Source organism: Globicephala melas, chromosome 6, assembly GCF_963455315.2.
Source record: "Globicephala melas chromosome 6, mGloMel1.2, whole genome shotgun sequence".
NCBI classification, from domain to species: Eukaryota; Metazoa; Chordata; class Mammalia; order Artiodactyla; family Delphinidae; genus Globicephala; species Globicephala melas.
The window spans coordinates 14,145,106-14,169,783 of NC_083319.1; the positions used below are offsets into that span (position 1 = coordinate 14,145,106).

At 43.9% G+C, this 24,678-nt stretch overlaps 1 protein-coding gene across 3 annotated transcripts; it reads right to left on the reverse strand.

Moving 5' to 3' along the window:
* Positions 1-3,631: 3,631 nt before the first annotated feature.
* On the reverse strand, positions 3,632-24,593 carry LOC115854531 (protein CutA homolog). Of its 3 annotated transcripts, none has more exons than XM_030858858.2 (6): positions 22,341-24,593; positions 16,494-16,642; positions 10,920-10,979; positions 9,237-9,282; positions 8,944-8,993; positions 3,632-5,170 (listed from the first exon to the last, which is right to left on the reverse strand). In XM_030858858.2, the coding sequence occupies exons 2-6, from the start codon at positions 16,610-16,612 to the stop codon at positions 5,068-5,070; spliced, it is 378 nt and encodes a 125-aa protein (XP_030714718.1). In that variant the 5' UTR covers positions 16,613-16,642; positions 22,341-24,593; the 3' UTR covers positions 3,632-5,067. The 3 variants fall into 3 exon arrangements, with proteins under 3 accessions (XP_030714718.1, XP_060156533.1, XP_060156534.1); XM_060300550.1 differs by lacking the exon at positions 22,341-24,593 and adding an exon at positions 20,443-20,653; XM_060300551.1 differs by lacking the exons at positions 10,920-10,979; positions 22,341-24,593 and adding an exon at positions 20,443-20,653.
* Between the last annotated feature and the right edge of the window lie 85 nt (positions 24,594-24,678).

Sequence of the window (24,678 nt, forward strand, 5' to 3'; positions counted from 1 at the left end):
GGGGGTCCCTGAGAGAGTTCAGATGCCCCTTGCCTCAAACCTCAGCCCCAACAGTGCCTTTCAACTGGGACCTCACCTCCTGTACACAGCCCACCCACTTCCTTCTGCTTCCCAGCATGGTCCAGGCAGGAGCAAGCTGGTTGGGCCCAGTTCTCTCCCTTCTCAGCTCCACAGCTGCTGCCACTGAAGCCCGTAACTGGGGCCAGGTGGAAGGGGAGCTGAGAAGGCAGCCCCCAACCGCCTGAAGTACGGGGCCAGACCTAACCGGGTGCCTCCTGCCTGGCTCCAGAGAACACAGCAGCCTCCCAGGCCTGCCTTCCAGGCTCCTGAGAAAGTGCAGGATGAACACAGCCTGTCAGTGGACCTGCACCTCCTCCACTCAAGCTCCAGAGGCTCTGGCCTTGAAGAGGAGGACGGGGGGAGACAGTGTCTTCCTCACCTGGAGGTCAGTGTAAGGCCTGGCAAGGTCACACTGACTCCACACCCCAGCATTTCATTCATACCTGAAAATAGCTGCATTACTGCCAACTGACCTTATCATAACCCTGTGCACCTTCTAAAAGATTTATGGTTTTGAATTGCTGCTTTTAATAACATTTGTTATATTAAAATTATAATTAATGTGTCTGATTTACAATTTAAAGGCTCACTTTGAAAAACTGCCTGTCATTCCCCTAGTGAAATATCAGCTGTTGGGTACCAGGAGGAATTAGCTCTGGTTTCCTGGAAGGTGAAGAGGAATGGTGAGACCCCATCCTCTCTGGCCACCGTGCCACTCCTACCACCACCACATTCTCTCAGCAATATTCTCACCTTTGCCACCAGAAGGATGTGGAACCTTTTTTCTGTGAGTACCTGACCAATGGGGGCAAAAAACATTTGCTGAGGGCCACAGAGAAGTGGAAGCTGGGGACTGAGTTTAGAATGCGACCCTATGAAGATGCTTAAGTACAGGCACTGTAAAACTTCGTTCAGAGTTTGCAAGCACACAGTTGTAGAAATCTGAAGTGCATTCCTGGCCTGGCTCTGCTGGTTGGAACCTGCACCACTTTGTCAGGTTCCTTTGCTCCAGTTCCTCACCCTTCACATGCCTGGGAGAATCCCTGCTGTATTCAGCACCGCAGATACTGAGGGAGCCCTCTCACATACAAATGTGATGGATTACCACCTTAAATAAACTTCTCTAAATCGGGGTAGTTTGGAGAGAGAAAAAGAGGCAGCATGAAGGGATAGGAAAAAGCTACAGGGAACTGAAGGCTATGAGTTCAACTGAACTCTGTTTTCAGAGGTTAGTGTAGCATGTTAAACCCCAAGTGTTAATGTCTGCCCTTAAAAATCTTCTTTAACTACGGCTCCCGCTTTTTCCTACCACTCTTTCTGCTGCAACTTTATAACTGCCCTTGGAACAAAACCACAGTTGGAGCTAGGGCGGGGTAGAGGATGGGATTATTCTCTGGGCTGAAATCAGTGTAATGGAATAAAAAGTGAACGGCACCAAGCATCCAGAGATCTGGGCTCTAGTCCAAGTTCTACAGTGAAGAGCCCTATACACCCTCCTGAGGTGAGTGGTCTCCCCAGGCTGGGGAGTCCCTGCTGTTCCTGTGTGGTCTACGTTAGTGTTCACAAATTTACAACACATATCTATCTACGTTTAGAATTTAGGAGCAAGAAATCAGAATTCTCAAAAATTCCCCAAATCATAACTTATTCTTAAAATACTGCAAAAATTCTTCATACTTTCCCCGTTATTACAGATATCTAAAACAAAAAAAATTAACAAATAGGAATAGTAAGCTTAGTAGAATTTAGAGAAAACTACAGCCTCTAGGGAATACTTAAACACTGGAAAACACCAGGGAACATTATTGGATAGTATTCAAATAACGTAACATTCAAATATCCTAACAAGGTTAAGAGTATATAGAATCATGTGTCAAAATTGCCAAATTAAGAATTTATTTTGATTCCAAAGCTTATTTCTTGGAACACTGCTCATAGGATTTGTATAAAGTACACTACATGTATAAACTTATTTGCAAGAATAACTCACAGTTTGCGGCAGACAGGGCTAGACACACACTCTTATGACGTGCCAACAATCACAGGCAAGACTGACTCGGTGGAAACCATCTCTCTTCTACATGCTCCTGTCCTGGTTCTCTTAGTCTTCAACTCTATGTTAGCATTTCTTGCTCTAGTTTTTTATTTGATGAAGCTGGAGTCCCTCAAACCAGCAACGTCTCTATGCTTTTAAGCTTTAGTGTTCACGGATAAAACTTTAATACTTTTTCACATTTCCTCAACTGACTCTCCTCTCCCAGGGATTCTGGGATCAAAAAACATAAGTTTCCTGAGAAATGCTGGGAAGGAATTCCCGCGTGGAAACCCTGATGAAGGTCCTAGCCCCAGCTCCCACAGCATCATCTGGGAGGACAATGTGGTATAGTGGCCAAACCACGTAAGCTGGAGTCACACAGACCCCAACCATTAAACTCCTCTAAATCCGTTCCCTCATCTGCAGAACTGAAGATATTATCACCAACATCCAGATCTGTGGGGAGAAGTAATGCAATATATCAACACCAACTACCACACAGATGTTTTTGGAGCGAATAACTCTTCCTTTAGAGTTGGCTACAGCAGGTTCTCTGGATCTTTGGCCTACAAAGGGATACATCCAACCTCTTTGAAAGAGGCAGTAACAGCATCAGATTTAGAATCAGAGACTTGGGTTAGGAGCCTAGTTCTGCCATTTACTTTAAGTGTCTCCTGCTCTCCGACCTCAGGTTTCAACTGCAAAATGAGGATAACATTGACTTGTAAGGATAAAATAATGTTAAGAACCTAGGGCAGTACCTGGCAGAGACAGCTGGTGTCTTGTCCCTGTCTTCTCCTATTGCCTATAGTCAGCTGTGACACTGTCACAAAGGAAGGCCACCAAGAAACAGTTTTCAATGCACAGTCAGCACAGAAAATGAACTAATGAAGGCCAGAGATAGAAAGAAAAACCTCCTTTGGAATTAGTCCCACCTAAAAAAATTTGAAGGAAAAAAAGTTGGATTTTTGCCAACTCCATAAATTAGGAAGTAATTGTGGACCATAGAGAAGGCTTTAGCTATTCAAGTCCTTGAAACATCAATTCAGGAAATTATCTGCCAAACCCAGTGCAAGAGACCAAATGGATTCAAACATATCCCTCACCTCGAGCAGCTCACAGTCTAGAAACAGGAGACTGACTGTGACACACAAGGATAACAGGACATCAAGGCAGGAGAGATTCCTTCCAACCAGGGGTGCCAGGCCTTGCCAAGGCTTCTTGAGCACTCACGCAGAAGGGTGATCAGGCGGAGGGGATGGCCTGAACACAGGAGTAACAGCACAGCACACTGGAGCACCCACATGCCAGAGTAGGTGAGGACGGAAAATTGAGTTGAGGCAAGGCTCCGAAGGGCCTTGAAATCCAGACCAAGAAATTGACTTTATCGTGAAAGCAATACGGACAGTCCATTTGGGGTCCCCAGTACATTTTCGGTAGGGTTTACTTTACACAAGATTTTCACATGCACCAGAAACATCTGTCATAAAAAAAAAGGACATCACCATTAACATTTTCTTTCTTCTCCTGAGGCAGCCCACCAAACTCCCCACTATCACAAACAGGATCCTCTGGACCTTTGGAAGGGGCTCAGCCTGAAGTCGCTACATGGTCTTCATGAAAGGGTCCTTGCAGATCCTCCCTCATTTTATATCTGGAGGAACTAAGGTCCAAGAAGCACAGAAGGTGTCAGAACCAGAGGCTGGCAAAACCCTTCCCACACACCCTTCCCTCTTGAGAAGGAAGACCTAGGATACCGCAGATGTCTGTGGACTCCCACCCAAACTGCCCATGGTGTCCCCAGAGCGGAGTCACCTTGTGACAGAGCCATGGAAGCAGCCTAGATCAGGTGTCTCTTCTCACTCCACAGGGATCTTCCCCGTGGAGAAGACACCTGTGGAACAGGTTTAGGAGAGCACCAGACAGAGTGAGCAGCCTTAGCTATCCCGTCTGTAACTCAGCATTGCCACCCACTTTCTGGACCTCACTGCAGTTCAGTTTCCTTTCCTATAAAATGGGGACTGGCTTAGGCCACTGGTTTACAAACTTTTAACAACAGAAACTTAGCTCAATACATAAAAATAATAAAAGCACAGTTGCACTGGTTGAAGTATGAGTAGCCCCCAGGATACCTTCTGTGAACCCCTGGGGTTCTGTGGAGCAAGTCTGAAAAACACTTGTCTAGCAGTCCCCCTGGGTTCTTCCTCCTTCAGGATGCTCAGTTTCAATGCTCAAGTGGAGAGGTTACTATGGTGGGCTCAGAACCCATGTCTCCACTGAGCAGGGCACCAGAACCTTCTGATGTCTGGCCCTTCAGGCTAGGAAAGAGTCAAGACCTACTCCCAATCCGTGAGGCTATGTCTAGGCCCTAATACTCCCTAGTCCTACGTGCACTCAGGAAGCCCACTTCCAGTCCCACTTCCTCAGGACTCAGGAATAACAAACACCATCTTTAGCTAGAAGAAATAAAATCCTGCTTGTCCCTGAAATTCCACCATTAGCAATTCTTGCTTTTGGATAAAGCACTTCCAGTTCCCCTAGAAGGTGGTATTCACCCCACACACTTCTGGGTGACAGGTCAACAGGTCCATTCCTCATGAGAGGCAGGAGAGTAATAACATACTAGGCACTCAATATAGGCTCAGTGAACGTAGATGACAAACCTCACCCTCACTGCTGCCTCCCCTTGGTCCCCATACACAGTCACCCTCGCCCTCCCACCCCCAGCCACCTCTACGCATGATGCACTCAGAGACAAGATCCACGGGGTTCTTGCTTGGCCTGACTGGCCCAGCGTCGTCTTCCAGCCTCAGAAGCCTTGGACCTTCACCCTCCACAAGTTACTTAACTCCTCTGTGCTGACAAAAGCATGGAATCCAGAGATGCGAGGGGGCAGAGAGAAGCCTCCCCTCCCCCAGAGAACAGCTGATGAAGGTTAGAGTCAGCCAGCAGGAGGCACAAGAAGCCCCCACTCATTCCTCCTCCATGCCCTCCTCCAGCCACTTTAAATAGTGCACATCTCCTTGGTCCATGGGAAGACTGAAGACCTCTGGGATTTCAAAAGGATGCACCAACCTTTGGAAAGAAAGCGGAGCTCTGTGAGTGACCAGGATTAGTCAGCCTATGCAATAAAACCCAACTGGGCAGCCTCACTTGAGGCCCTCTGCAATATGCCTGCAGCCCACTGCTCCAGCCCCACAGCCCACCACTCCTATGCCTGTTACCCATCTGTCACCAAGTGATGAGTTAGGCCAGATAGCTTTAGAGTCTCACAGACATGGGTTCAAATTCTAAGCCTGCCACTTACTAGCTATGTAAGCACGGACAAATCACTTAATTTCCCTAAAGGCCCTGCAAAAGAGGGGATAAAAATAGTACCTATGTGACTAGACTGCTGAGGATTACATGAGACAAGGTATATAAGGCACATACCTGGTACACTGGCGCTGTATGCATTCAGTAAATGTTAGCTACTGTTTTTATTACTATCCTTCACTCATCACTGTGCCTTCCGCAAACAACTCCCCCTTCCCCTGTACCTCTGTATTCTCTTCTCCACCTAGAAAGTTCTCCCTGTTCCTGCTGATAAATCAAAAGCCTCTCTGTTCCTCAAGGCTCAACTCAACCACTGACCTTTCCCCAGGGATCCTCCTTGACCATCCAAACCCACAGCAATCTCTCCCTTTTCCCCATTTCTTTCACCTAGTCCTGGCACAAAATGCCAGTTCTCTTCACTTTCCAAACGGAAAAAACGTAAGGCCTTGGGCCCTGGTCCCATCTGTCACACAGGAGTAATGATCCTCTGCTGCTTTTTTGCTGAATTAGGCACTGTAAAGTTCTCATGAGATAGAATGTTTACTAAATCACAACATGTGTATGTATAGGTGCTTAAACATTAGCAGTAAGCTGGGTAATTTTATCTAATGCCTGAGAAAAATGAATTTTCTTATTTCACGGATACCTAGACCAGTGTATGTGTTTTTATAAGCAGACACACAGAATTCAGTGTATGTAGGTCTGAATAGCATTCAGCATAAGACTTTTTTTTTTTTTTTTTTTTGCGGTACGCAGGCCTCTCACTGTCGTGGCTTCTCCCGTTGCGGAGCACAGGCTCCAGACGCGCAGGCTCAGCGGCCATGGCTCATGGGCCCAGCCGCTCCGCGGCACGTGGGATCCTCCCAGGGCATGAACCCGTATCCCCTGCATCGGCAGGCGGACTCTCAACCACTGTGCCACCAGGGAAGCCCCCAGTATAAGGCATTTTAATAACACTTTAGTAGTAAGAGCTGTCACTGATACAGCAATTCATGCGTATACTTGACATAAATTCTTTCCAATATGCATAACAACCCAAGGTACTAGTATAGTCCCCATTTTATAGAGGGGCAACTGAGGCACAGAAAGTAATTTGCATGCACTTATGCTACAACCAGCAAGTGGAGGAGGCAGGATTTGACGCTGGAGGTCAAGCTCTGGGGTTCACTGTCTTAACCCTGAAGCTGTCTTTCACCAGTCAGGCTGTAATTTCTCAACAGCACTGGTTCTACCAAAGATGCCCTATTTCCACACCTGCGCTAAGGCAGTAACATAAGGGCCTTCTCTACCAATAGATCTGAGACCCAGCATAGCCATATAACCATAGAATCCTGCCTGGTTCCCTAAGATGTGAAAGGAAAGGGTTTTATCATCCAGACAGGTGACTTGCATCCTGGCTGCAAGAAGAGTCAACCTGGGTGCTTTGAAGAACACCATATTTGATCCCCATTCCAGATGAATTAGGTCAGAGTCTGAGGTGGAGCCCAAATTGGTAATTTGAGAAAGTCTCCATGTGATTATAATATGTAGCCAACATCAAAAATCACTGGTTTAGACCAGAGAATCTCAAGCTTTTACTGTGCATAGGAATCACCTGGGGATCTTGTTAAACTGTAGTTTGATTCAGTAGGTTTGGGGTGAGTGTGAGATTCTGCATTTATGGCAAGCTTCCAGGTGATGCCAATTATTACAAAACTACACTCTGAATGATAAATAAGGATTTACACCAGTGGTTCTCAAGTGGAGTCCACTGACCCCTGGGGAACTCCAAGCCTCTTTCAGGAGGTCCATGAGGCCAAAACTATTTTCATAATAATACTGTTATTTCTTTTCATTTATGTTGACATTTCACTGATGGTACAAAAGCAATGATGGGTAAAACTGGTGGCACCTTAGCATGCATCAAGACAACGGCACCAAACTGTACTAGCTCTCACTGTATTCTTCACCACCACAATACTTGCATTTTAAAAAAGTCAAATTCACTTAAGAACATTCTTGATAATGTGGTAAAAATTACTATTTTTATTAAAGTTTGACCCTTGAGTGTGCCTTTTTAATATTCTGTGTGACAGAATGGGAAGCATACATAAAGCACTTCTGCTATATACCTAAGTTCAATGTTGTCTTAAACTTGTCTGACTGAGACACAAGCTAAACTAGACTTTTCCCAAAGAATACCATTTTTACTTTTAAGCCTGAGTAACCATCATTTGTCAGTTTTACAAATTAAGGTTACTCAGGTTTGAGTATTAGGTAGACATTTTATCAAATATGAACAAAGTGGGCCCATCACTCAAACGAAGACAATTTATATCATTTAATGCCAATTTAAAAATTCATGTTTTGAGGGTTGGGGAGGGAAGGACTGGGAGTCTGGGATTAGCAGATGCAAACTATTATATACAGGATGGGTAAACAAGGTCCTACTGAATAGCACAGGGAACTATATTCCCTATCCTTTGATAAACCATAATGCAAAAGAATATGAAAAAGAATATATATATATATACATATATATAAATGAGTCACTTTGCTCTACAGCAGAAATTAAACACAATATTGTAAATTAAAAAAAAATCATGTTTTTAAGCAAAAATCAGAAGTTTGGAAAACCTGTTTATCATCATGAGCTTAAAAGTGTCCCAACACTTAAAGATGCAGCTCTCTTATTAAGCCAGATTTTGCAAAAATGGAAAATGATGCCATTCTTCTCACTTTTTTGTTTTTTGGAAAATATGGTTACTTTCCATAAAGATACATTACTAGCATACCTTGTTTTATTGCACTACGCTTTATTACAGATACTGTGTTTTTTTAGAAATTGAAGGTTTGTGGCGACCCTGCATCAAGCAAGTCTATTGATGCTACATTTGCTCACTTTGTGTCTCTGTCTCACATTTTGCTAATTCTTGCAAAATTTCAAACTTTTTCATGATTATTATATTTGTTATGGTGATGTCATCAGTGATCTTTGATGTTACTATAATTGTTTTTTGTTTTGTATTTTTAAATTAAGGTATGTACATTGTTTTTTTAGACATAAGGCTATTAACACACTTAATACGCTGCAGTATAGGTTAAACATAACTTTTATATACACTGGGAAACCAAAAAAAAAAATCATATGATTCACTTTATTGTGGTGGTCTGGAACCAAAGCTGTCTGAGGTATGCCTGTATTTATGTTAATATGTAATTGTTCTATTACTGTTAATTTAAATGAACTAAAAATACATATTTTAAAAATTTCTCAGCTTTAATTTCTAATACAGTAAACTTTGATATAACCCACATAAACAAAGGTCTTTTGGGTCCTTAATAATTTTTAAAAGTGTAAAGGGATCCTGAGACCAAAATTTTGAGAACCGCTGGTTTAAAACTCACTCACTTTACAGATGGAGAGTCTGAGGGACAGAGCCATACCCAGAGTCACATGGGAGGCTGGTGACTAAGCTCTAGGTATCCTACTTCTCAAGCTCATTTCACTTAGTTCCCAGCATGTCCCGGATGGGAAGAGATTGCACTATTACCTGATGTAGCTGGATAGCATACGGACCTTGGAAGTCTTTGTCTTTATTAACTGTAAAAGAAAAAAAAAAAAAATCACTGCTTCAGGAGCTCAGCCCCAGCTCTGCAGCTGCTCATTCATCTGGCTGTTTAGGAGACAGATTCCTCCGGGTCCCCAGGCCCTGTTAGTAGCTTACAAATGAACCTAGGGCATCTTATGTGGGGCAAAAACCTCAGTTAATTGATCTCCGCTAATTTTTAATTGGAACTGTGCTCTCTTTCCCTATCAAGGCCGCATCCCCCCATCCTCACTTACCAGCAGGATTTCAGTGGCTTCTTCTATTTCTCCATTCCAATAGTATCTGGAGAAGAGAATAACAACAAAAAAAATTATCATGCTTACAAGATGAGTTCAGTGAAATAAGCCCGGCCCAATTAGGTGACTTACTAAGGGGGAAACTTTAAAATCTTTCCAAGCCCATATAAAAAAGCCTAGAGTTGGCCAAGGCCCTACAGGTCATCTAGTCTAAACATTCTAATGCATGCTTCTAGCACCTGCCTTAACTTTCCTGGAGGTGAGGGGCTCACCATCTCCTGAAAGGTTTTCACGTGAGATGGTTTTTCTTATGGTGTGCCAACGTTTGCCACCCAATTGTTTTCTCCAACTTCCACATGAAGAACCACCTCAGGACAGCCCTACAGAAACTCCTATATGTTCTCTCCTCTAAACTGGCCATCTCCAGCTTTTTCAATGCTCATCCCATACTCTTGGCTTCCAGGCACCTCCCCATCCTTTGGACTGGTGCTATCTGTATCACTGACTCTCAAGGCTGAGTGCCCACCAATGGGTAAATGAAAAAGCACAGGAAGATTCAGGGAAGAAGTAAGCCTTATAAAATATGGAAACAGGTCCAAAAGTTAAAAACAAAGTCAGTGACAATGTTTAGAAAAGAGTACAAGAACAGCATCATGGGAAGGGAAAGAAATTCGGCCTGCGAATGCCTATGCTAACCCAGGGCAAATCTAAGATGACTTAGGCCACTGGCCTCATCTCACAGAGCTGTGGTAAAAGGATGAATTACAAGGAAGGATGAACACATGAGGGGAAACAGTAGCTAAAATTCTGTTCTAGCTCCAAAGCAGTAGCTCCCAGGCTGGCTTTATGTGAATCACTTACATAACCTCTTAAAAATTCAGATTCAAGGCCCATCCTCAGGGAGACTGATTGAGTAGATCCAGGAGGGAGCTCAGGAATCTAAAGCATAGCCTAATTTGGGAACCATAGCTATAGGTGATGTGCGCCACTGAGGGAATGACACTGCTGGGCAGGGGAAAGCTTTCATTATATAGCACTTTTCTGTGCTGACCTTTAGAGTAGACGTTATTTCTCTCCCTCCCTCCCTCCCTCCCTCCCTCTTGCTCATCAGGGGAGGAAGGAGATGAGAAACAGGCTGATCAGAGAGATTAAGGCACAAGACAAATCCTGCACAGCCAGTACTGGGATACTGACATATTTTGATGAGGGAAATGGTGCAGACCAGGCTTAAGTAAAGGAGCTGATGAAATGAAAGGCAGACAATACACAGAAACAGCCTGTCGCATATGCTAAACTCTCAAAGTTTTCCAGAGAATCCAAAAGTAATGGAAATTATAATCTTTGATATCCCTAGTTGGCTTACTCAGGGATGGAATGCCCAGTTTGACTTCTTTGCTAAAAGCAAGCTAATTGATTTAAGCAGAGAATGTGCACACAAGATTCACTGTTCCTAAACTGTAGATTTTTTTCTCCCTTCTCTAAACACAGCCTGTTTTTGCTTTTGTTGAATGACATAAACCCACTGGTTGATTTCCTCTGAATAGAAATTGACAGTGAACTATTGATTAATTAAATGCCTTTGAGTTGTTCTTTGACAATTCCCCATTAGTTCAGTGCTCTTTCCACGAGGCGGGACCTGACCTAGCACTCCCACACCCTTCCACTGGCCACAGCAAAACTCACAGTGAGTATGCCTTAGGCAGGATGTTCACAGAGGCAGTCAGCTTCTTATCCAGTATAGCCCTAAAGCAAAGAGAGAGTGACAGTTACTGGGGCAAGTGTCCAGCAGTTCCTGGGAACTACTCAGGAAACCTAATTCTAAATAGATAACCATTTAGAGTGCCCCTCCCAACTCAAACCAACATGTTTCGTAACTACTGTGCACAGAACCTCTGAAGACAGAGTTGTTTATAAGTCCTTCCCTGGGTGGGGAGAGAAGTAGGGAAGCAGCTATGGGAAGGCAGTTTTAAAGGACAGGCCTAGTCTGCTTGGGGAATGGGAATTTATTAGCAATGGACGGAGAACAAAAAGACCTGGATTCCAATCCAGCCCTGCAGTAGGATGGCTGTGTGACCTTATGCAAGCTCTTTCTTTCATTCCAGAAATAAGTATTTGAGCACCTATCCAAGACAGGCACGACCCCCTCACTCAACCTGACTCCTGCTGTACAATCAGAGGACTGGTTCAGTCGGTGGTTTCCAACTCTTTTCACCACCAAAAAACCTTTTATTATGTCACCTTCTTCTCCTTTTCTCTCTCGGATATGTACTAGGCTGACAGGGTTTCTGGTCTGTAGATATCATGTGACCACATGGAACTGATATAACTCCAAGGGAAAGCAAAAAAAGGCATCCTATCTTATGTCTGTCTTTGGCAAATACAGGCTCTTTTCACTTTTTATTTTTGTGAAGGTTCCTACCACAACCCTAAGAGCACAATTATCATCACCTTTGCAGACCTCTAAAAACTTTCTTTGACAGACCACAGGTTGGAATTCCTGCTCTGATAGTCTGATTCCTGTGCAGAGCCCTGGTGAACACAATAAAAAGTGCCTGAACTAGTACAAGTGTCATAGAAACAAAAGCACCACCAAGTCATCGATGCAAAGAAGTGTCCCCAAGTATCAAACCTCAAGCCCTCGGAATCAGGCAGGCCCTGACAACCCCCTCTCAGGTCTCAGTCAGCCAAGGGGGCCTGGTCTCAGTTCTCTGAGGTGTGTGGCCCCTGCCAGATAACCCTAATCTGAGCCCTGCTTACTGATCTCTCCTTCTCTTGACTGCTGCCAAGAGAACTGACCTACTTTCTCTTCCCCTGAGTTCCAGGCTGAACAGTGCTCTATTTAAGGCTCCACTTTAATGTGGTATTACCACCACCCTCATTCCCTTGGAAAGTTCCAGGTGCTAAATAAATCTGACTGTAAGGAGAGGCACACGGCACAAATTTAAGCAACGTCTGCAAGTCTCACTCACTCAATCAAATGATCTGCTGAGAAATTACACTTCACTGGTTCTGAAGGTGGCATGCAAACAGAGGGAGTGAGTTAAACCTCTAGAAAAAAATAATCCATTGCCTCACGGGCCTCCAATCTCTTTGGTAGTGTCAACTCCTGAGTAATCACAGCAACCTGTCCTTGGGTAAAAGACTGTAAAGTTATGGAGGGCTGTGTTATTCAAAAAGCTCCTGTGGCCAAACAAATAAAAAACAAACACACACACTAAAGCCCAGCAGTGAGTCACAGACGGAAAGCTCAAGCCCTCATGCTCATGTGAGTAAAGCAGAAGACAGAGCTTCTGGGGTCTCTAGAAACTGCAAAGTTCACAGACTAGAGGCTCACAGACCAGATACATGGTTTGGCTCTCACGGCATTTTAAAAAAATCTTGATTTTGCTACCAATATTTACTATCAGGGTATCTCACATTAAAAAAAATACACATTACCTAGCTTCTCACCAAAAAATGAATCTTATAACATTTTGGACCTGTAGTCCTACAAGGTCAGATTTAGCTAGAGCTAAGCAGGGGCTACTCCCTCTAGGCATGACATATGCTTCTCGGGTCAGTTTCCACTGTTCTCCCTCTCAACACCTGGGACGAGTAAGGGTTGCTAACTACAGTCATTCTTCAGCGCGACACCCCAGCCCACTTCACTCATTTAAGTTGCCTGCTTGTGATATCTTTGTCTGTGACCCTGGCCTAATCCAATTCCCTCTCCCTACGTATGAAATCAAAGCCCAGAGAAGGAAGACTTGTCTAAGGTCATATGTGGTGTTGGCAGCAAAAAGGAAACTAGAATCCAGGTCTCCTGGTTCAACATTCAGGTTTTCACCCTAGCCCCAATAAGAGATTTTTCCAGTATAGAATGTATCTGTCAATGAAGAGCTCTAAGAACACGGCCAGGAACAAGAATGGGACTGAACCAGAACTGAGAGGCAGCAGACTGAACGCTAAAGAGCACTAAAGAAGAAAGAGCACTAAACTGGAGCTGAAAGACCTGGTCCCAGCACTAGTTCCGCAGGCAGAGCTGGGGTTCCTGCCGGCTAACATTTGTGGGGCCCTCCCCACCATGTACCCACTTACTCTCCTTCTACAAATCCTGGAAGCGAACCTATTTGCCTCTCTTCTACCCAAATCATTAACGAAAAATACTGAACAGAACAGCTGAGGGGAGAGCTCCACTGCCACATCACTCAGGACTCCAGTTGAGACTTCCAGCTCAGCTGGTGGGCTGCACACACACTGCAACCTCCCTTTTACACCCCACACCAGAAACAACAAAACATTTCTTCACCGTGCCAGAGCACAGTAAGAACGCTTTATGTACTAGCAACTAGGAGGAGGCCCTAAAGAAAAAAGGCAGCCCTGAGACATGCATGGGAGCATGTAGGGGGACTTCCTAACTTAAGAGCCTTTGAATCTTTTAAACATTGGCAGTGATCTGGTTTTCTTGGCCTCCAGCAACCTGGAGAATTTTGAAGAATATAAAATTATAATTTTTTCACTAACATAGCCATAGTTTGAATCATATAAGTTGACCATCCTAAAAATTCTTCTTGAGGTGATAAATTATTCTTAGAAACTGATTTTAACTGTTGAATCCTAGATTGTAAAAGTATTTCAAGAATCTTCTTAGTAAGTTTTGCCTACATCTGCTATGTAAATATATATGCCTATTATTTTATTTCCTTTATTCCTTATTACATTTATACTGTTCCTTTGTAAATAAATGTGCCTTTTTGAACTTGGGGCAGGAGGTGGGGGAGAGAAAATGAAAGCAACAGTTTGAAATCTAGATGTAATGGGAACCAGAGCAGGCAAGAACTTGGAGGCAACCATCAAGGTAAATAGTTGGAATGCCACAGCAGGAGCAGGTAGACCCCCTAAATCTCCCATGGCCCAGGCAACAGTAATGGGATGTTTGATACAGGCAGAGCAGTGAGCATGGGAATTTTGGACAAAAGGCAAAACACTGTCCTAGTGGCCGGCGACAGCCAAGGACAAAAGGGAGAGTGCATGCCCAGAAGACCAGTTACTTGGGTACCCCAGCCAGTAGAATGTCCACATGCCCCACACGCACACTGCAGAGTACCACCTAAGGTCAATTCCTCCATTTGTTTCTACACTTCCCCATAAGCACAGCTAAGAAGATGAGAGAGGCTACAATTAAGAATTACAAAGTATTTGAGGAAAGTCAACACCATGAGAGACTAAAATTCAACAACAAAAAAGAATTTACATGAGAAGGATAACTGAAACCAAGATTTAAAATTAGTATAATTATGTATACTTGAAAATCGCTAAGAGAGTAGATCTTAAAGAGTTCTTATCACACAAAAAAGTAACTGAGATGATGGATGTTTAACTAACCTTATTGTCGTAATCATTTTGTAATATATACGCATATAAAATCATCATGTTGTATACCTTAAACTTACACAATGTTATATGTCAATTATATCTCAATAAAGCTGGAAGAAAATTAAGCATAAAATAAGTATAATTACTATCCACAGAAAGATAAAGCAAGATTATTGCATTTATAAAACAAGATCAGACAATTACAAAACAAGAGCAGTTGGTTATTAAAAACAATCTGAAATCTTGAAAAGGAAAACTATAAAATTCAGTCTAAAGAAAACTATAAAGTTCAGTCACAGAAAACAAATTCAACATCTATAAGGAGTTCCAGGAAGGCGTGATGCAGATAGAGTAGAGAGGCTATATTTAACAAAGTAATACTTGAACATTAAGACAAAGAGAAATTCCTAAAAACTAGGAGAAAAACCAGAGAGAAAAAGCATTACCTATGAAGCAATGAGACCCCATTCCTGACCTCTCATCAGCAACCTTGGATGCAAAGACAATAGAGACCCCTCTCCAAGCTGATACTGATCCATTTACCTGAACTGGCCTTTCAACTACTGTATTTAGAATCCAGGCCTTAGAATCCTTCTCCTCCTGATACCCAACACCTCACAGATGTCAGCTGAAGTTGTTCCCTGACAGGACCCAGAGTGGCTAATCCAGGGGTCCAGAGAGTTCAGCACAGATCCTGGGTATACCAGAAGCACAGGAGGGATTTCAATTCCTAGCTGCTAAATACAATACTAGGTCATATTTCTGGAGTAATCACATGTTCTTTTAGACAAGAGCTGTTCTCCAAAAGTAATGTAAATAAGGAAAAAATAGACATTCTGGTTAGGGGCAGGAAAGATGGAATCAAATGCAAAGTTAACCTGTGACCATCAGTTTGGAGGCTACGTGCCCCCAAAGACCGAATTCAACACATAAAACACTATAACTTAAGCTATCATCAAACCTCAAGAATGCTGAGTTGTAGAGCAAGAAAGGGAGCCAGGAGCCAAATCCATTACCCCTCAGCCCCACTAACCCGCTTCAAAGCTGCAGCTATAAAGGAGTGAAGGGCAGGGGAGCTTCCCTAGCAGTCCAGTGGTTAGGACTCGGCGCTTTTACTGCCGTGGCCCTGGGTTCTATCCCTGTTCAGGGAACTAAGATACTGCAAGCCTCAAGGCGCGGCCAAAAAAAGAAAAATAAATTTAAAAAAAAGAGAAGTGAAGGGTGGAAATTCAGATACAACAAACATTTTTTGAGCATCTACTACATCTGAGTTACTGGAATAAGGACTGTACATATATCATATAATCCTCTCAACAACCCTGTGAGGTAGGTGGCATTATCCTATTCTATAATTCAGAAAACTAATGCTTAGAGAAGGGAAGCAACTTGCCCGAGGTCACACAGCAAGCGGCAGAGCCAAGATTCAAATTGTTCTGATTACAAGTCCAGTGCTCTTTCCACCACAGCACAGCTGCTTTTAGAAATCTGCCATATACTTGGAATTGGTCTCCTCCTCCTCTTGTCATGGTGGGCACCTCTGGGACTGAGCAAAGACTATCTCCAAAAAGAGAGCTGGGTCAGGAATTAGGACTCTTAAATTCTCAACTTGCAGAGTTCCACTGTTCTCTTATCTTAACACCTTGCGCAAGCCAGCTATCTCTCTGGGTCTCATATCACTTTTACGCCCCCATGCACCACTCAGCATTTTCAGGCCCAGCAGCAGGATCCATCCAAGTGTCATTCAGCCATGCTTCTCATATCACCCCAAGCAGACAGCTGTGTAGTTCATCACTGGACAGATGGGGTTGTCAAAAGCAAGAGAAGTACCCCAAAGTGGCCCCTCTGGAGCATCCTGGTAGCTCCCAAGCCTCCTGGGGCAGCACCTAAGCCCCTTCACCATACCTGGCAATATCTCTGGCAATCTGCTCGTTGGGACAGTTGACAAAAACGATGGAGTAAGTGCCGGAGACATAGCTGCCAGTGACAACTGAAAGGAGCTGCTGGCTAAGGGTCCTGAGCATGGGGTATGTCAGGAAAGAAGCAGTCAGGATCTACACGGTGGGAAAAGAGAAGCACAGATCAGCAGTGACATGGCCAACTCACTATTTGCCAGCTCAAGCAGACTGGAACCAAAGCTGAGCACCATATTTTCATCCCTATTTCCCATCCACAAAATAATTCCTGGGATCTGTATTGAGTTTTAGTGCTTAAAGTTTTCACGTCTAGATTATTTGCCTCTGCATTTTACAAATGGTAAAAAAAAGAAAAAAAAACAGAGGCTCAAAAATCAAGAAACTTGCTCAAAATCACACAGCTTTGGGAATTCCCAGGCGGTCCAGTGGTTAGGACTCAGCACTTTCACTGCCGGGTTCAATCCCTGGTAGGGGAACTAAGATCCCACAAGCCATGCAGTGTGGCCAAAAAAAAAAAATCACACAGCTTTTAACTGAAGGCAAGATTAGGAGTCGAGTCTGGATAACTTGAAATCCATTCCTACTGCACAAAACTGCTGCTGGAGGTAACGCCAATTGGCATACACTGAACTGCTATCATCCTATGGAGATTATTATGAATGACAAGTTCTTACACCTGCCGATGTTTTAGGGAGTTAATTTCACCTTCGTTCAGTTGTGTATGTGCCAGGTGCTACAGGGAGTCTAGTGGAAAAGGAAGGCTAATTCTAAAGCAATGTGACCTGTACTACTGTGACAGACAACTGGAGGGTCCAGGAGGAAGGCTCTACCTATTGGAGACAGGAAAAGCTTTGAAAAGAAGGTACTAAGTTGGAACTGAAATAATAAGCAGAATTACAAAAGAGGGAGATATGATAATATGTACAAACTCAAGAGGTATGTAGGGACAGATAAGCTATCTAGTCTGCATGGGTCTTAGTCTGTGGATAAGAGATTGGGAGGAGAATGAGACTGGCTAGAACTATAAGGGGTCAGGCTAAGGAATATAGGGTTCATACTCAAGTGATAAGGTGCTTTTGCAGGTTTTAAAGCAGAAGAGTAATAATATGATCAAGCTGAAGGAGGATGGGGAGTGACCAGAAGGCAGTCCATTCAAAAGGCCATTACAATGTTCCAGGAAAAAGACATTAAGATCTTGAGCTAAGAAAACGGCAGTGACACGGTGAGAGGAAAAGACAGGCAAGATATATTTTTCTTGCTTTTTTAATGACAAACTTTTAAAATAAGAGGAAATGAAAAGAACTGGAGGACATCTTCTATTCCAGGGTTCTTTGCTGGGGGAATACAAAGGAGTCATTAATAGGGATAGAGGCAACTTGCAAGGAGTCCCACTGTGACTCAGGCAAGACTGAACAAGAGTGTGCTTCTGCCTCCCAGCCCGGGGCTCACATCTCGCTCAAATAAACCTCTGTCCTCCCACTCCTACGTTATTGCCCGGCCCTGCCTGGCTCCTACTTCTTGGCAGGGCCTGAGTAGCGTTTTTATGTCTTTAGCTTCAGTTTGACTAGAAGCCTGTCTGGGGTGGGTTTCTCATTCCCTCCCATTACCTCCACCAACACCTCCAATCCAACACACTAGCCCTCTGAACTAAACCAGTGACCACACAAGAAGAAAAGAACCAGGCTTTTCAATGAAGCTTTTGGTGACAACTCAATTAGATTATATTGGAAAAAAATAAAGGCACTAAAGAGCAGGATTTAAATCCTAGCGCCAGTACTGCTGCCTGTGGTCTTCAACAAGTCACTTCCTTTGCCTTCTATAAATGTTATCTAGAAACTGGAGATTATGACATCTGTGCTGCCTGCCTCAGAGCTGCCATGGGTTCAAACAAGATAGGAAAAACAATATATAATCACTAATCCAATAAAGGAAGAGACTGTGGTTTACTCATCACTGTGTCCCCAGGACAGTTCACGGCACACAGCAGGTTTTCAAGAAATAACTTGTAGACTGGTGAATTACTACACCAGCAAGATGCTGATATTGAGACAAAATAGCCTTGTGAAGTAAGTAGGGCTTTTGGGTCACCCACAGAGCTTTTGGCAGAGAATCGGACAAACTAAAAAACTGTAAGGGGTCAACTACATGACTCTAAGGTGGCTTCCTGTACAGACTCTGAACAAAAGGAGTAATGGTCTGTCCCTCAACCAAAAAAACCATTCCTAAGAAAGATCTAGGGCATTTCGGCCAGCAGTTATCAGTGTAACACTGAGCTAATAGGATTAACTATAAACTCATCTAAAATGTATTGAAACTCTTGTATGAACTCATAGTCAAAAAATACTAAGAGGTACTTTGGGCCCTCAGGTATTATCTAAGATAACCCTTCATTTAACAGATAATGTTACTGAGGCAGAACATACAGAAGTTCTGTGACAGAAGCAAGACTTAAATCCAAGACTCCTGCCTCCTTTTCTGGGCTCTCTGAACTGCAAGGAGCACGACTAGGAATTGATACAGTGGGCTTATTTCAGCTTCACTTAATCCAGCGCCTCGCAACTTGGGGCAATTTTTCCCCCCAGGGGACATCTGGCAACATCTAGGGACAATTTTGATTGTCATGATTGGGGAGGAGATGCCACTGGCATCTAGTGGGTAGAGGTCAGGACTGCTGCTAAACATCCTTCTATTGTACCATCAATCACACTGAAATACAGACAGTTGTTTACATATGTCTCCCTCATTGGACATGAGCTCTTTGGCCTCATACATTTCTGTATCCCCAGCACTTTATAACCCACTGACAAGGAGTATGGGCTTGAGAAATGTTTGTGGACCATATCAACAAAGAATCAGAAGCATGTAAAGGTCGGTTTAGAACCAAAAGTGGACTACAGTATATTAAAAAGTGATATTATATGAATGCAAAATACACACATCACCATATTCCCTAATAGAAACATTATAACAGGAAAAGATTTACTGTAAGTTTATAGCATTTTCATATTTATGTCTTTACTATATACCTTTTCTAATTTTACATTCATTTGAAATATTTTATGCACCCTTTCAATTATTTCATTCTTTTTTCGTCCTGCAGTATTTGCCTAGCCTTTAAGAGATTATGGTTGACTCTACTATCTGTGTTAAGGCAGAAGGGGCCTCAGAAACCACCCAGTGGTTCTAAATTTGTAATCCATCTAGTTTTAAGGAATCTGTGAATACTCTGAAATTGACATTGTGTTTATACACTTTCCTTGGGTGCAAATCCAGACTTGCACTCACACACATAGACACACACACACAAAATCAAGAAATGTCCCCAAAATGTTGAGCCACTGATTTGTGCCAGTTAATTAAGGGCCAGAGAGGCGAAGAAATCACCAAAAAGTGAGCAGCAGAGCTGGGCTAGACCCCTAGGCTTGTGGCCCTCCCACACAGCTCTCCCTTCCACCACCCCCGCACCCCACCCCACTCAGCCCCCGCCCACTGCGACCACCAGCACCACTGTAGGGACTCTGTAGCCACTGCCAACCTTAATATTTTAACATACTTCAGAGATGAGAAAACAAAGCCCCCAGAAAAATGAGATGGTAACTGCACTGGAAAGAGGGAAAGAACCTATCATGTGACCCTTACATGAGAACTCACCAGCAGACACCCCTCACCACCCCAAGGACCCTGGCAGTGAAACACAGCCCAGTCACTCCTCCTCACAAGGCAGGGCATAAAGAGGGGCTGGTAATCTTCACATTCACACCACAATCTCCAAGACACAGGGTGATGCCTCCAAGGATTCTACCGCCCACCCACTACCTGCCCGCCCCCAGCTCAAAACCCCAGGAAGAGTAAAAGAGAAATGCACGTTCTTCCCTCAGTCCCCAGGTTGGAGGTTTAGAGGTGAGAGGGTTCATAGCATTGTAGTGTGGAACACTCACCAAAAGGCATAAAAGGACAGAGGGCCGCGGGTAGCCTGGCCAAGGGCACCGTAAGCCCAGCCTGTCCATGGCGTCGCTGGTAATTTAGCAGCACAGACTATTGGAACTGTGGCCTGAGGCCGAGTTGCTGGCTGACGGGCGGGCACGAAGGGCCTGAACTGCCTCTCCCCTTACCACCTGCTGCCTGCCCCACGCTGCCCAGCCAGGTCCCAGCCAGGCTGGCCGGAAGGCGATAGTGGAGGGGGCGGGGAAAGAGGGAGTAATTTTTCACTGGGCAACTCTCCTTCTGGAAACATACAACCCAAGCACCATATGCAAACCTCCAACCCCTGCAAAAGTAAAAATACTAATTTTCCCTTCCCATTCTAACATACACATACAAAAAACCCCATAAAATCCCCAGAGATGTACAGATTAAAAGACCTAAGTTTCTTAGATATATAAAATCGTCAGCCCAAACACAAATACACATACACAAAACTCTTCCACTTTGCAGGGGTCCCCAACGCCTGGGATCTAATGCCTGATGATCTGAGGTGGAGCTGATGTAATAATAATAGAAATAAAGTGCACGATAAATGGAATGCGCTTTAATCATCCCGAAACCATTACCCCCCCCACCCCCGTCCCAGTCCCTGGAAAAACTGTCTTCCACGAAAACGGTCCCTGGTGCCAAAAAAGTTGGGGACCGCTGTAGAGGACCATCCCACCAAATAAACCCAAATAAATGAAGCACACACGTGGCTGCCTTCCCTTCCCTGTCCCCCACACATCACTCTCTCCTCCTAGGACCTCCCTTATAATCCTCTCTGGCTTAGAGCACACACTCTGGCTCCTCACTGCTCTCCCCGTGAACTCATTTGTCTTTCCAGGCCAGCTGCTCTGTGCAGTCTTTCCCAAGGTTAATCCCCACAGTCCTCTCTTTCCCCTAAGGCACTTTGTCCACACTTCTGTTGCAGCATTTAACATCAACTATTAAACAAATCTTTAAAAGCAGCAAGCTAAGGACTGACTGTTGCCCTTTGGGGATGCAGAGTCCACTGTTGTCAGGGTTTCCAATTTTTTAATCCAGCTTTTTAATGTGAAATATCTTAATTTTTAAATGACAACACTTCAGGGGAAGAAATTGAATACACAAGGCCATAAGTAAATTTTAAGCCAAGGAAACTATTCTATAGTTTGACTGTGGTAGTGGTTACACAAACAGTAAAAAATTCAACCAACTATACACTTAAATTGGTGAATTGTGTTGTATGTAAATAGTACCTTAAACAAAGGAGGGGGGAATGCTGAAAACCAATTCAAAATTGTTTTAAACTGGGCAGACGAAACAAAACACACCTGTTAGCTAAATTGGCCTGCAGGCTGCCAGTTCACAGCCTCTGTGTTTATTTTAATTACCTGTTTACCAGTCTGTCTCATTCCTTGGGACTATAAATTCTTAAAGGCCTGATACACTTCCTGGCAAAGTGTCTAACAAAGTCAGCTGTAGCCTTAGTCCTATCATTTACATCAATAGCTATGTGACCTCAGGCAAATAACTTAACCTCTCTGAGCTTTTTGGGGGTTTTTTGGTAAAGGAAGGGCTAATACCTCCTTCATAGGTTTAAAGTGAGGATTAACAGAGAAGATTAATATAAGAGTGCTTTATAAAATGTAAGACCATGTCAGCGTTTCATGAGCAAGTAGTCTCATGTCAACTACCAAACAAGGTTAACTCAGAAAATCTCCATTTGTGATTGAAAAACTTAGCGTGTGTGAAAAGAACAGGGTTAGAGAAAATGAGGCTGAGTGATCCTAAAAAAAAACGCTTTATATTCAAAGTCCACTAAAATAAATCAAGGCTATGATCTTTTAAACCTATTAATAAGAAAGGCCACTGTTAATGACCATTTTACCTTAGATCCTGAGATGATGTCCCAGAGTTTAGCACAGGATCCCACAGAGATTATGCTCAATAAATGTTTGTTGATTTGGTGATTATAAGGATGGTCGTGATGAAGGCGATGCTGGGGCAGCAGGGGAAGGATGGCAAGAGATGAACTGTTATTTGGAAGAAACCGCTTCTGGATTCTCTTCTTACTTCAACTCAGGCACTTCTACTCTCTTCAGATTCAATTCCAAGGTTAGATTCCAAAAGTCCAATTCTGCATTTATGGCCTTGGCAGATTCTTCAGATCTAGTAAGAGCCTCAGTGCCACTGCCTGAGATTATAAGCTCTTCTTCTGGAGGCTTCTTACCCTCTTCTCTTTCTCTCCTCCTCCTTACTGGATTCAGATATGGACTCAGAATCCTCTTCAGAGTCAGATTCTGTACCCATCTCTTTCACCCACACTACTTCCTCTTTATTGTTTGTGTCTTCCTTCTCTTTCTTCATCTCCTTTGCTTTATTTTGAAGGTTCTTTTGGGCCTCTTTACAGGTATACAACACTTTACTGAAATCTTTAAAGGCCAAACTTCAATCCAGTAAAGATCAATTGCAGCTTCAATGAGGTCTGACACCTGGTGTAAGACAGAATTGTTTCCTTAAGTTCAACTTTATCTCTGGTTCCAGAGATTTGCCTTCTTCCTCATCTACAGATATAGACTCTCTGTTATTGCCAAAGCTTGAAACTTAAGTAGCTTATTAATTTCACTTTCATCAATATCGATGAATTTAAAGCCCATCCATTTTCAGACTCTATGATTTTTTTCAACTTCTTCATTAGCTCTAGGGAAACATGCATAATCATTCACAACATCATCCCAAAGGTTCCACCAAGCTTTATTAAGAGAGGCTGGTTTTTATATCATCCATCACCTCTTTTATTACTACCAAAGCATCATTAAAGTTGTACTGTTACCATGTTTCCTTCAAAGTGAGGCAAGGGTTTTTTTCAAAAAGTCGGCAAAGTAGTCCAACATATGCTTGGTGTATTACCTCCTGAATGCTTCAATTATACCCTGATCCAAGGGCTTAAGATAGCTACTGCCCTCCAGATGAAGAAACACAATATCATCATTGGGATGAGCAAAGAATGGAGTCTGGGTGACTGAGACCTCTGTCCAAAACAGTAACACTCTGAAGGCAAGATTTTTTTCTGTTAAATAACTCCAGGTTCAATGAATAAAACAATTACGAAGCCAATCCAAAATGAGGGCAGCTGTTAATGATACTGTTAGTGATCACCGGAAAATAGGAAGGCGTTATATATTTTTTTCCATAAAACAGGTGCTGCTTCATAAAGCAGCCATGGTTTTGTCACCTGTGGCACTGGCACAAAAATTGAAAGAAATCTGGTCCTTAGCTTCCTCTAAGCTTTCCAGAATTTTGTCTTTTTCCCCAAAAGTACGCGAAGGCAAGCACTTCCAAAACAGGCTCATCTGCTTGGCGGTGAAGACCTGTTGACGTACAAAGCCACTAACTCTGATCAGTTTCTGGAGTTGCTTGGAATACGTGGGTGCCGACTGGGTATTTAACGGTTCTTCCTCCCCTATCAACCTCGAATTCAGCAGCCTATAGCGATTTCTAAACTTCTCCAACCATCCCTTGCTCGCATGAAACTTCTCTGGGTTGCCCTTGCCAGTGGTTTCCACCAGTTGCATGTAAACCCGTTTGGCCTGGCTGCAGATGGCCTTCAGCGTCACAGGCTGCCCCCTCCTCCTTTGGTCTAATCCTAGACCCCAAAGATTAATTCGTCTCCATCTTCTCGATGTTTACGTCCTGAGGAATGCACAGCACCTAGGAGCAGACGGGCGAAACACTCTCCATGCTGGTCCTGACCGCCTCCTCGTTTTGCTTAAGGGTGCGCAAACCCTTCTTCCAGCTTCTCGAGAATTTTCATCTCGTCTTCCAGACACATGACCCTCCGCCTCCTCTTAATACGTGTCTGGCCCGGGAGCAGGATGCCCACCGCCTCCGCCCCGCCCCGGGCGGCCTATGCCCCTGCCCAAGCCGCAGCGGCGTCCACCAGAGCCGCTGCTGAGCCTGGTTTTAGAGCCAGGGGGCCGCCCCCAAGGCCGTTCAACCTTTGGCTGGTCCTCATTCTCACCACACCGCTTGCCAGGCATTTACCCAGCCTTCGCTCTCAGTGAGACAGAAGCAAACCAACCGGAGAGTCGGACAGCAGGACCAACTGAGCAGCGTCCAACACAACGCCACGATGCTACCGCCTAACCACCAGCGACTCTAGTCAGCCCCGCTCTCGCGAGGCTTGGCAGCTCCGCAACTCTATTGGTGCAGCCCGGGCCGTTTTG

What these genes read in the sequence shown, in the direction of transcription:
- LOC115854531 (XM_060300550.1), bottom strand. Translation starts at nt 20,511, where the DNA reads ATGGACAGGCTGGGCTTACGGTGCCCTTGGCCAGGCTACCCGCGGCCC. An exon ending in ATTGCCAGAGATATTGCCAG is followed by an intron (nt 10,980 to 16,493) that starts GTATGGTGAAGG and finishes TCTTTGCTTTAG; the next exon opens with GGCTATACTGGATAAGAAGC. An exon ending in ATGCTATCCAGCTACATCAG is followed by an intron (nt 5,171 to 8,943) that starts GTAATAGTGCAA and finishes TTCTTTCCAAAG; the next exon opens with GTTGGTGCATCCTTTTGAAA.